The sequence below is a fragment of the Pararge aegeria genome, chromosome 11 (genome assembly GCF_905163445.1).
Source record: "Pararge aegeria chromosome 11, ilParAegt1.1, whole genome shotgun sequence".
Classification (NCBI taxonomy): Eukaryota; Metazoa; Arthropoda; class Insecta; order Lepidoptera; family Nymphalidae; genus Pararge; species Pararge aegeria.
In genome coordinates, this window is record NC_053190.1 from 17,434,984 (window position 1) to 17,448,122 (window position 13,139).

Below are 13,139 nucleotides of genomic sequence, written 5' to 3' on the forward strand. Positions count from 1 at the left end.
TAATTTATTTTAAATCCGTGCTAACTTTTTTTTACCGCCAATCTATCTTGTCAAACTCGCGTCTCCCGCCATAGATCCTATACTTTTATTTTAAAAGTCTACTAAAGTCCATTATTCTATTTTCAATACATTATCAATGAGTATACAAACTATGATTTGTTGATATATTTAATATAATCATCGGGTTTATCATAGATAAAGTGCTGTAATTCCCTTTTTCCTAACACATGCATGCTATCGTTGTCCCATATGCCTTGCGACTTGCTGTTATTTGCGAAGAGTTATGCCCTTTATCTCCGACAATATTTATCAGATCTCCATTAAAATTAGACAATACATGCTTGATAGTATAAACTTTCAAATAAAAAAAGAATTATTAAAGTCGGTTGAAATTTAATGGAGTTATGTAGTAAAATTTATAAAAAAATTCACCCTTTTTCCCGGAGGAAACTTATTGTTTATCGGGATAAAAAGTATCCTACAAAGCAACCCCCTATCAAAATTTTCAAAATATATTAAATGTTCAGAAATCTTCCAGTTACAGTTTTATTATAAATATAGATATACATAAATACTGTTCATAGTCATACAAACTCCCAGACACAGAGAAACATTTATGTTCATCTCACAAACATTCTCATTTCTTGGAATCGAACCCTTTCGAAGCCTTGGATTCAGAAAGCAGGGTCGCTGCCCACTGCCCCAACTTGCAATATTTTATCGTGTCATCGTAAACACCCGTGATAAGAAAGTGATTACTTACATTCATAAGATCACGAAAATACCGTAATTCCAAGTAACATTTTTTTATTACCAAACTCGTACGTACCTCCGATTTTTTCAGGAAATCTAACGTAGGTAGACTCTTAAAATTAATCAGCTCGTTCGCATCCACCACAGAACATAGGCCTTCCCAAGAGCGTAATCCATCAATTTTCAACCTTCAATGGTCACCGGTCCATCGTGTTGGAGGTCATCGTACCATTACGCTTATCGCACCTGTCAGCCTGGACCCACTTCGCTGGGAGTCGTGGTTGACGCGTGCACCCAGTGTGTCTACGACTCCGATATCATAGTGAATCAGGACCCAGGTTCATTGTAGTGTTAATTATATTTCTTATAATAATATCATCATCATCATCATCTTCATCCGATTAAAGTCCACTGATGGGTATAGGTCTTTTATAGGGAGTTCCAAAATCCATGGTCCTGACTCGTTTGATGTCGTCTGCCCACCTCGTTGGGGGCCGACCAACCTTTACCTGTGCGGGGTCGCCATTCCAGCACCTTGGAACCCCAACGACCATCGGTTCCCCGAGCTATGTGCCCCGCTCATTTCTACTTCAGCTTTGCGACTCGCTGAGCTATGTCGGTAACTCTGGTTCTTCTACGGATCTGCTTATTCCTGATTTTTCTCTCCATTGCCCGCTGAGTGATACTGAGCCTTCTTATGAGGCCCATAGCCAATAATAATATAATTATATATAATAAATAATTTTAAATTTACCTGGCTATGTTTTTTGTGGGCTCTTCTTAGACCAGGGCGCGTTTGGAACAATCCTAGCTTTGTTTTAAGTTAACGAATGCAGTTATCACCATCACTAACATTAGTGTAACATGTTAAATGTATGAACGCTTCATCAGTGTCTGTAGTAAGGTCTACATGAATAAAACATTTTTAAATTTTAATTTTGTATCACTCATACTGCCGGAACAAGCAATGTCATAAACTGTAAGTAACGTACAAAAGGACACGTGGAAACAAGAAGGATAATAGGTAAAAAACTAATTGTAGCACGAAAATAGAATTACTTTGGTGGTTGGACAACAAAGTTTCTTGTTCTCAGTTACTTGGTGTCTGGGTGTCTGGGTTTTGGTGTGTTGGTGTTGGGAACAAGACACCAAGATACAAAGACACCAACCTTCCTGCTGATTTAGGAACACAAATGTCTCTGCATTTGTGTCCTTAAGCACAGTAGACAGTAAGTCTTTGAAAACGGTTAAAAAAAAAAGAGGCTTAGAGATGTTTAAGAGAGGGACCTGTAAATGCTATTGAGGTAACCATTTGCATCGTCCACCATCATGAAACCATTCATAAAACATCATTTGTTTTTATACACTATTTAACTACCTATTTATAAGTCGAAAAAGTTTTAGTCTCTAAACATATTAATTACTACGTTATATTATAGCCGATCCAGTCAACAAACTGTTCTATAGTTTGACGGAATGTTTGTTAAATATCTAACTGTAGAAATTGTATCTGAAAATAAAAATATACATATTTTTTTTATACCTATGCTTACTTAAGCAATTATGTGGGCAAATAAACAATTTATTTCTGTCTATCGTGTTCTTCATGCGGTTTCCACTACAGAACGTCTACCTAAAAATTCAAAAAAATAATTTTTTTATTGCAACGTTGCATACTGAAATCGAATCCGGTCTTGCTCATGTCTCGAAATCAAAAGCATTATTTTGTTTACAGATGTCTCGCTGGGACTGGTTGGCTTGGTATGCGCTATGCTGCGTGTGCGCAAGTGACGCATTGCGCGTGGGCGTGGGCATCGCTGACGTCACGGGACCACCGGCTGAAGTTGGCTTCGTGAGTTAAAATTTATGTGCGAAAACAAATAGGTGGTGTAAAATTATTAAAACCTACATACAATAACAACAGAAATGCATAAACGATTTCTGAGCGGGAAAAAATGATTTGATCAAAGAATGACTCAATTCTCACCCGCCACCCAGTTAACTGGTATGCTATGTTATACTAAGGTACAGAATTAAGAACATTCAGAAACCGTGTACGCGACAAATATCGTAGCATCAAAAACCACTTCACTGTCGCAGTGTTTCACGACGAGGTGGAGGTGGTCATTCCATTTAGCAGTTGACAGCAATTATTTTAGCTCTATGTTTTCGATTTATTTATTTTTATTTTAACTCTTTCTTTGTACACCACGTCAAGTTCAGAAAAACTAAAAAAATAACAGATACTTCGAGTACGTAGGCGTACAAAAGGCGACCTTATCGCTAAGTAACGATCTCTGCTAAGCAGCCTTAGTATTAGGAAATCTAAAAAGAAGAAAAGAAAGTTAGGGTAGACTCTTTAAAACATACATACGAGTAACTACATACTAATACATAATCCAGACAACACACATACATATAAACAATAAATAAAGTAATATGTGCCTACTTTAGCATACCATAAATATGTACCATAAAGTGGAAAAAAAGGAAAAAGTTTGGGAGCTACCAACATTCCGCAAGTGTGAAGTTAGACGTGTGGGACTTGTATGCTCTGTTTATATACACAATGCACTGCATGCAATAGTGGCAGAATGAGGGTTCTGTATGTTCTTAATTCATTGTACATTAGTATACTTTTAACGAACAGATTTTGACAAGGCTCTTAAAAGTTTTTTTTTAAATATATTCGTTGAATAGCAATAAATGAAACAAGCTACGCTTTATCGGCCGACCGAAGGTTGACGGCTGCGATTACTTCACTTTCATTTACCAGTCTGTTCATGGACATAATATCTACAAAGTCATTCATTCCTTATACATATAGTCCATATGTTTTCTTAAAAATATATGACTGTCGGTTTGATCGAAGTTCCCTAAAACCTCAAGATCTCTAAAACAGAAATAAATAACAATAAACAAACAGGATATTCGATAGACGTTGTCCTGTGAATAGATAAAAAAAAAATTGCTAAATGCCATGAGGGTACTGACATTTAAATTGTGTAATCCGATTCAATACCGAAAGCCGAGAGAAGCGGTGATAGCGCATTGGGTACGAGCGTGACTTCACTTTCGGGGGGCCGAGTTCGAATTCCAGCACGCACCTCTAACTTTTCTAAGTTATGTGCGTTTTGAGTCATTAATGATTCCCTGACAGGGGATATAATTACCATCCATCCACCTGCTAAAGCCCGGGAACATAGAATAGGAGAAGTATATCCAGTGGCGTACATAGAGGGTATGCACAGGGTATGCAGATGATATAAAATGAAGAAAATCTCCAGTACGAGTTATAAATACTTAAGGGTAGGCTTTTTGCAACTCTTACAATGCATATCCTTAAGTTTTTTATATCTCGTAAGTCGTACTGGAGATTTTCTTTATTTTATATCATCTGCGTACCCTACGCATACCCTCTATGCACGCCACTGATTTTATCCCAATTTATACTTGTATTTGCACTTGTGTGCCAGTGCTCTGAGAGTTTATAAAGCTGTGGGAGCAGATACATTTTTATCCTTTCCCCGGGGAGATAATTGTCCGTCAATTATTACTATAAAAAATTAAGCTTGATGCCAGTTTTGTGGCCCTCATTAACCTCCATGGTATATCTGTGTAGCCTCAACCGGGCATCGAAGCTTGTATCGCTGGCATCGAATAGGTTCGCACCGCTATGCCAACGCAGCGGGATCGTCAAACAGTTAAAAATTGAATAAATACATTTTAAATTTCAACTCGTATCCGAATCCTTGACAAATTTAATATTGCAGTAGGTAAATCGTAAATTGTTGTGAAATAAGTGGTTCGCAAGGTCTTATTATGGCAGTAATGTGAATATTATGATTTTATTCATAACTAACTGTTGCCCTTGACTTCGTCCGCGTACAATTTCTTCTGTGTTATCATTAGCACCGCTAGCGGACCCTCGCGACTTCGTCCGCGGATAAGTCAACCTTTGAAAGATAGACATATGATGCCGTGAATTTTTTATAGCACTTTTAAAGGGGAATAACTTTGTCATATATTTTTTTATCGAAACATTAACCGGTTATGCAGCTTACGCATCGGAAGCTCTTAAAAGAAAAAAATAGATTTTGTAACATTCTTCATTTTTGCTATGCTCCCATTGGTCTTATATATATATAGCCTAAATCTTCCTTGATAATTAGGCTATCCAACACTGAAAGAATTTTCAAATCAGACCAGACCATTCTTGTGTCAAAGTCAAATATTTCATTATTCAAATAGGCACATAGATGTCACTTTTGATGCATACATTACATGTAAAATAAGACAGGAGTGAGTTGATGGCGATAAATAAATTCGTCAACTTAAGACTAAAGCTACGAGGGTTCCAAACGCGTCCTGGTCTAAGAAGAAGCCCACAACAAACTTAGCCGGTTGTTATTTTTTTTTATCACCATCTCACATTGTCCTTTAAAAATTAATTAAAGAAGCAAACTGGTTAGAGCAATAATTTACACCCAAGCATTTTATCGTTGACGTAGTCCTTAATACTATAATAGGACTTTTCTATAAGCTTACGTTTAAGAATTTGAGAAATTGAGATTATCTCGTTCAAGTAAACAAACAAACTCTTCAGCTTTTTATTTCAGTATAAGATTAGAAGCCCACTACGGGATACTTTTACAAGTTAGAGATAGTGACTGGACAGATAGCTTAACAGCGTGTAAATCGCCAATTTTCTAGCTCTGAGGTTGGTTTTAAGAATTTATAGCAGAAAATACTCCGTACCGACCGACACAGGACTTCGTAGTTAGTGTAACATGCTAAGCACTGCATTATCAAGGAACTTAGATGACCCGTCTGCCACAGTGGTTAAGCACTGTTGCCTTGTAATTAAGAGGGCCGCAGTTCGAACCTTGGCAAGGGCTATTTAGCAATTAACAGTTTCAGATTTTTTTCTGGTTTGGTCTGAAGTCTTACCCGTAGCTAGTTACCAGCCAACCGATAAAGACGTAACGCCCAGCGATTTAGCTGTTCAGTACTGTTATAGGATGCGTAGCTGAGGTCTTTTTCTAATAAAAGATTAATTAATGCTACAAATCTTAAGGGAAATTATATATATAATATTTTTTAAGTGTTTCTTTTTTGTTTCAACTTTAATTTTATCTTTACTTTTTGTTTAATTTAATTCTTGGAGTTGTAGCTTAGAAAAAAAAAATGTTATTACAATATTACTTATATTTAGATCTACTTTTATTACCTGTTTTGTGTACCCAATAACAGTACATAAATAAAATAAATAAATAAAATGTAATCAGAAAGAGTTAAACAAAAGGGAATAACTATTAGAACGTAAATAGCCGGGACCTCCGAAAAGTCATCTAGATGTCATTCCAAATCGAATGAAACCTCGATCATAATTTTCGGAGACTGAAAAAAGTTGGTCCAAAAGGCACTTGTTGACTTGACTATAAGTAATTGTGGTTAATGTTATCGTATATGTATAACTAAGTTGTGGAAACTTCACTGTAACCACCGGGTGAGACTGCAGTCAATACTAACTTTTTAACTTTATTAATGTTAAATATAATTCCAATAAGTAAACACATAATGACTGCCGACTGGCGCAGTGGGCAGCGACCCTGCTTTCTGATCCAAGGCCGTGGGTTTGATTCCCACAACTGGAAAATGTTTGTGTGATGAACATGAATGTTTTTCAGTGTCTGTGTGTTTATCAGTATATTATAAGTGTGTGTATATTATTATTATATTATTATATTATTATGTATATTACGTGTATTATATTCATAAAGATATCCATCAGCTATCTTAGTACCCATAACACAAGCTATGCTTACTTTGGGGCTAGATGGTGATGTGTGTATTGTCGTAATATATTTATTTATTTATTTATAATAATAAAGAACTACTTAAATATTAAACTTGTAGTGGAATAAAGAAAGAAATGAATGTTGAATTTTGAATTTGAATTTAAGCACACAAAAACCAATAGCATCAGCTTTTCCAGTGGTCGGAGTCCCGAAGTAAACACTTTTTCCCTTCTTGCAGATGGGTTACGCAAATTTGGAGCAGTCAGGCCATGGCATCCACCTGCGGCAGTTCTCTCGCGCGTTCGTGCTGGAGGACGAGAGCAATTCCACCCGCTTCGTCTTTGTCTCCGTGGATGCTGCCATGATGGGCATTGGTGTCAGGCGAGAGGTAAAGGATTTTATAACATGACTAGCGGTCCCTCGCAACTTCGACCGCGTTTAACTCAACCTTAAAAGATAGACGTGATTGACGTGCATATCAGTCCATGTTTTATTGTGTGTGTGTTATGTTTAAAAAACGTGTAATATGCATGTTGTAAGTGCTGTCAATAAATAAATAAATAGACATATTATGTTGTCGCGGACTTTATTTTAGAACTTTTAAAGGGTAACTACGAGTACTTTGTCATACATAATTTTATCGAAACAAACAAACTCTTCAGCCTTAAATATTAGATGAGTATTCCAAAATGTTTTAGTAGTTATAAATTGAGGATGTTATATGTTATATATTTATATAGGTATTTATGTAATATATTTACATATTTATATAAGTTGTATATGATTGTTAGTAGATTACATTAATTATGGGTAATTTCATGTATGTTTATATTTTATAAGTATTTATATGTAATATATTTATATTACAATTACATTTATACATATTATTTTGGGCCACCAAATTGTACTCTCTTGATATGTATATCTCTGTAACTATTTTTTTTTCTTTGGTGTACAATAAAAGTGTATTCATTCATTCATTCATTATCTAGTAGAGCTTTTTGTGACAGCTCGTCCGGGGAAGTACCATCGCCATGCTTTTTTCTGCCGCTTAGCAGCATTGTTGTAATGCTGTGTTCCGCTCTGAAGGGCATGGTTGCCGGTGTAATTGGTTCGCCTAAAATTGATGGACACAAAAATAACTATGTGAACGTAAATAGCCGGGACCTCCGTGTCTTATTAAAACTTACCTCAGACTAACAGAAAAATAAGCTTTAAGATATAATAGGTCTCCCGTTGGTCAGGGGAGCGAAGGGGCTTACAACGTCGTCAGCAATATCGGAAGCATCGGAAGAGTACCGAAAAAAACACTAACTGAAAAATAGGCTGTAAGATATATAACCGGGTGTCCCAAAACTTGACGATAAAATTGTACCAGCAGAGAGGTCAATTCATACCAGGAAAAATAAGAAAAAAAAAATCTATGTCACTTAGTTAAGTTATAATAGACATTTATCAAAAAAGTTGAAAACCGACACCCTTGGTCGTAAATTTTTATAATTGTATTGACAAAAATAGTCAAAAATTTTTTTTATATTTCTATTATTATTAGCAAAGAGGTAAGAGAGTCAAACAAATTTGTGTATCATCGGAAAGGTATAAAATTATTTAGTTTAAATCTTTTTTTAGATCAGTACGATCGCGATACCGAGTACTACGCGACATCGTACCACGCTAAATTGCTTAGCGGTACGGCCACGGCCAAAGCTTTCCACAAGACCAGACCTAATAAGTAAAATCTGAAATTATAGATTCACTAACTGCCGCTGCTGCGGTTCGATCCCAGGACCTCCGACGTGAAACCTCAGGGCTAACTTTCAGTGGATAAAAAAAAAAACTCGAATTGATGGACACAGGGCGGCATGTTGCAGGACGTGCTCCTTCCATGTCCTGTGAAGTGTCGCTCTGTTTACAAGCGATTAGGATGACCATCTGCTTCGACCGTCAATAAATACTAAAAAAAAACATTGTATTTATTCCAGGTGCTAAAACGTCTGCAAAAACGCTACGGAGACTTATACAACGATGGCAATGTGATACTCAGTGGTACTCACACGCATTCCACTCCGGGAGGATTCCTACTGGACTTCCTCTTCGACCTGCCAATATTGGGATTCGTCAAGGAGACTTATATTGCGTATATCACTGGGATTGTTAAAGTAAGATTTTTTTTTTTATTAAAGGTTTTGTTTAACACTGAACATGTGCCTTAGCTACTAGTCGTCATCATCACAACCAGTGGCGGTACTACAATAGAAGCCGAAAAGCCGGGCTTGCGTTACAATCTATTAAATATTGCTCGATTATTCCGGAATGCAATTGACAAAATAACACTTGATAGCAATGAGGATATAAAAACATTTTTTTAATTGTTTTTAATTTTTTTTTCTAATAAAAATAATGCGTGGAACGCGTCTGGTTACGACATAAATTATCAGGTGCTATAAAAAAATTAAACAGACCAGAATTCACAGAAACACTCGTTGACCTTAATCGTAGTGATATTGTTTGTCTTTTAGCACAACAAGAACGGTTACTTAGAGATCAAGACGAGTCAAATTTGTCCTTTAGGTTTGGACTGACGTCCACTGAGCTTACTCAAATTAAAGACCCTAGAGGCCACTGACATCAACCCATTACCGGCCCACTACAGGGCACGGGTGTCCTCCCACAATAAGGGGTTAAGGCCGTAGTCCACCACGCTGGCCCAGTGCGGATTGGTTGACTCCACACACTTTTGAGAACATTATGTAGATCTATCAGGCATGCAGGTTTCCTCATGATGTTTTCCTTCACCGTTGAAGCGAGTGATAATTTAATTATTTAAAACGCACATAACTTAGAAGAGTTACAGGTGTGTGCTGGGATTCGAACTCGGCCCCTCGAAAGTGAAGTCGCTTCTACTCAATGCGCTATCATCGCTTGCTTGCTAGCTGGCAATATTTGTCTTTAAATAAATAAATAAACAAACTACGACAATGCACACATCGCCATCTAGCCCCAAAGTGAGCGTAGCTTGTGTTATGGGTACTAATATGACTGATGAATATTTTTTTAAATAATATACCTACATAAATGCTTCTAATACATAGACGAATACCCAGATATTGAAAAACATTCATGTTCATCACAAAAACATTTTCCAGTTTTGGGAATCGAACCCACAGCCTTGGACTTAGATAGCAGATCGCTGCCCACTGCGCAATCGGCCGCCCAACAAGTCAGCTCTTGCATTTAATTGCTTAAACTGCCCCTAACTTAGAAAAGTTTGAGGGAAACTGGGATTCGAACTTCGGAAACTTCGGCAAACTGCATGCCTGACAGTTCTCTAGAAAGTTCTCAAGGCGTTCGAAGTTTACCAATCCGCATTTGGCTAGCCTGGCGGACTTAGAAGTCGAAAAATTACTTTTTTATGACAGGTTTTTGACATTGGATAGAAGCAGGCGTTACTTTGCGGTATTCCATGATATATTTTGAAAATTAAGCTTAATTGAAGAAATTATTAGTCAGAACCATGTTCTCTTCCTTTTAGCTGAATATATATATATTTTTATTTTTATTCGTTTTTGCCATCTACAATCCGTCGATGGACTATAAGTAAAATTTTTGTAGTTCTTATTGTAGTTATGAGGGCCCGTGTCCTCAAGTCTATACAGTAACAAGCACTGCCCGCTTCAGACGTCTCATTCTTTCCACAGTCAGCAAATTATATAGCTAGTATATTATATATATATATATATATGTGTATTGTTTGTTTATAGTACTAGCGTAGTTAGCCCGCATCGCCGGGCTAGATTTTGCTTTATTTTATTTAAACAATAAACTTACATCATTAAATTTTTAATTTAAGTGTCATAATATATTAAATCATTTATTTCTCTCCGTATTCATTCTCTTCTATATCATCATAGTAAATAAAAGCTGTATTTGACAGTTTCACAGCGCAAAAATAGGAGTGCTCCGTTCGTCACCAAACTTTACAGGATTACTCGCCAGGTCAATCCAGTCAAAGCCGTTTCGGAGCCTATACGGAACAAACCCACACACATATATTATTATGTATTGTTGAAAAAAATGAAATTTATACATTTTATAGCAAATTAAGCTTAATTTTCATAAGGTTTTTTTTTTATTGTACAGAGTATAGTGACAGCACACAATAACGTGAGGCCGGTCCGCATGGAATACGGCGAGGCAGAGTTGCTGGGCGCCAACATCAACAGATCCCCGTCCTCATACCTCCGGAACCCGCCTGAAGAGAGAGAGAAGTAACTAGTCTATTTTGCGGTCAATGTAATGAGCGTTTTTTATATGGTTCATGGACCAAGAGAACCATCAGTTTACTTCTTTTGGCGCGTTAGGGAAAAATGATGAGAGTTATGCGCGCGCACACCATCACAAAAAAATATTAAAGAAATGGATACCTATACCATTACTTTAATTATGTGGAAAGTTGTCATTTCTAGTTATTTGTTTAAATATCTTGAAATACTATCTGTACTTAAAACCATAGTTCTAGTAAGATTGAAAAAAACTTTATCTCAATAAATCAGATACCGTAGGTAGGTGTAGACTATGTACACCGAGTCCCGTTATTTACGCGGGCGAAGTAAAGTAATAATTAAATAGTTCAAACAAACTAAAAAACATGCTTGGTAAAAAAACTAAACTAATTTCTGCCTTTTCGTTTAGTTTATTTATAAAAGTGTTTTTTTTTAGTTTTTCTTGATCTATTATTTTTATTAGAGCAAAATTAATCGGTGACCCATCCACCATCAAAGAGATAATTAGAGATCAAAGAGAGAAGTTGGAAATGAAAATGAACATCATACCTGCCTTAGTGACTATAGCTGAAAATTATATAAATTAACAAAAATCTTATTTTACAAATAAAAAAATGGGATAATCTTATCAAATTAGTATATTGTCGTCGGTCCTCGATATATCTTCAAAGTTTGAACGAAATCAGACCGTTTGAGGAGGTTCAAAATCAAGTCCAAAGGAGTCGGTTACAAACATACCAACAAAGCTCATAAAACTCTTATTTTTGTATTGAAATTTGGAGTAATCTTCTCAAATTAGTGTATTGTCATCGGTCCTCGATATATCTTCAAAGTTCGAACGAAATCAGACCGTTTGAGGAGGTTCAAAATCAAGTCCAAAGGAGTCGGTTACAAACATACCAACAAAGCTAATAAAAATCTTATTTTTTATATTGAAAATTGGAATAATCTTCTCAAATTAGTGTATTGTCATCGGTCCTCGATATGTCTACAAAGTTTGAACGAAATCTGACCGTTTAAAGAGGGTCAAAATAGCGCCCAAACATACAAACATACAAGTGAAGCTAATATAAAGAGTGTGTCGTTCCAGGTACAAATACGACGTTGACAAGAGACTGGCCCAGATCCGGTTTATCACACCCACCAATCAGATACTCGGAGTCATTAACTGGTTCGCGGTCCACCCCACCAGTATGAACAACACAAATCGCCTCATATCGTCTGACAACGTGGGGTATGCGGCTATACTTATGGAGAAGGAGTTAAATGGGAACAATACGTTGCCGGGAAAGGTAATTTTTCCTACCTTTTTCTAAGGGATTTTAAAAAAGATTCATTACAAATGTATAGGAGTTTGGATTACCCTGGCAAAAATAGAAAGGTGTTTTGTAAAGGAAACCTATACTTGATCGATTGGCACTTGTATTTCTTTTGTGATTAAAGTACGAGTACATATATAAGATAGCTTATGGGTAATTGATGGTATATAGTCTAAGTTGGAAAGGATCTGACTTGGAAGAGATGTGATATAAATTTTAGAAGATTGTAACATCCTGTCAAAGTGAAAAGGGTAGATTTGTGGAAACATTAACTTAATCAATAATAAAAAGAAAGTGCTATGCTCCATGACCAATAGGGTCTTAGCGTGATGATTTCTGTACTAAAGACTTCATCGATAAATGGGTTATCCAATAGTGAAATACATTTTTAAATCGGTCCAGTAGTGTATGAGAGATTCGCGTTCAAGTAAAAAAAAACTGTTCAGATTTATATATTCATCATCATATCAAGTGATATAAGTCCACTGCTGGACGTTGGTCTTTTGTAGGGAGTTTCACGGTTATGTGCCGCTTGGGTCCAGTGGCTACCTGCGACGCGCTTAATGTCGTAAGTCCACCTCGTTGGGGGTCGACCAACGCTGCGCTTTATATATTGTATACAATTTTAAAATAAATAACCGGTTGTTATCTTGGGGATGTCACTTAAAAAGTTCAAATTTAGTACTAAGCGAAAGCTCATAGAAAAGTCCTATTTTAGTATAAACGATAGAAAAGCTTGGGTGTGAACAATTGCTCTAACCAGGTTGCTTCTTAAATATTTTCTTATGACAATGTGAGATGGTGATAACAAAAAGAAAACCCGGCTAAGTTTGTTGTGGCATTCTTCTTAGACCAGGGCGCGTTTGGAACCCTGGTAGCTTCAGTTTTAAGTTAACGATTGTAGTTATCGCCATCTTTATTTACATATTTTGTATATAATGAACGCATCAAAAGTGCCACCTGTGTGCCTATTTGAGTAAAGA

At 36.4% G+C, this 13,139-nt stretch overlaps 1 protein-coding gene across 1 annotated transcript in view; it reads left to right on the plus strand.

The window, feature by feature from the left end:
- Nucleotides 1-13,139, plus strand: part of LOC120627766 (neutral ceramidase) — a 38,412-nt gene that overhangs the window by 13,974 nt on the left and 11,299 nt on the right. Inside the window, exons 2-6 of the mRNA XM_039895793.1 lie at nucleotides 2,489-2,605; nucleotides 6,793-6,942; nucleotides 8,537-8,713; nucleotides 10,695-10,822; nucleotides 11,928-12,129. Coding sequence (XP_039751727.1) covers nucleotides 2,489-2,605; nucleotides 6,793-6,942; nucleotides 8,537-8,713; nucleotides 10,695-10,822; nucleotides 11,928-12,129 — 774 coding nt within the window. The remainder of the gene's footprint in view (nucleotides 1-2,488; nucleotides 2,606-6,792; nucleotides 6,943-8,536; nucleotides 8,714-10,694; nucleotides 10,823-11,927; nucleotides 12,130-13,139) is intronic.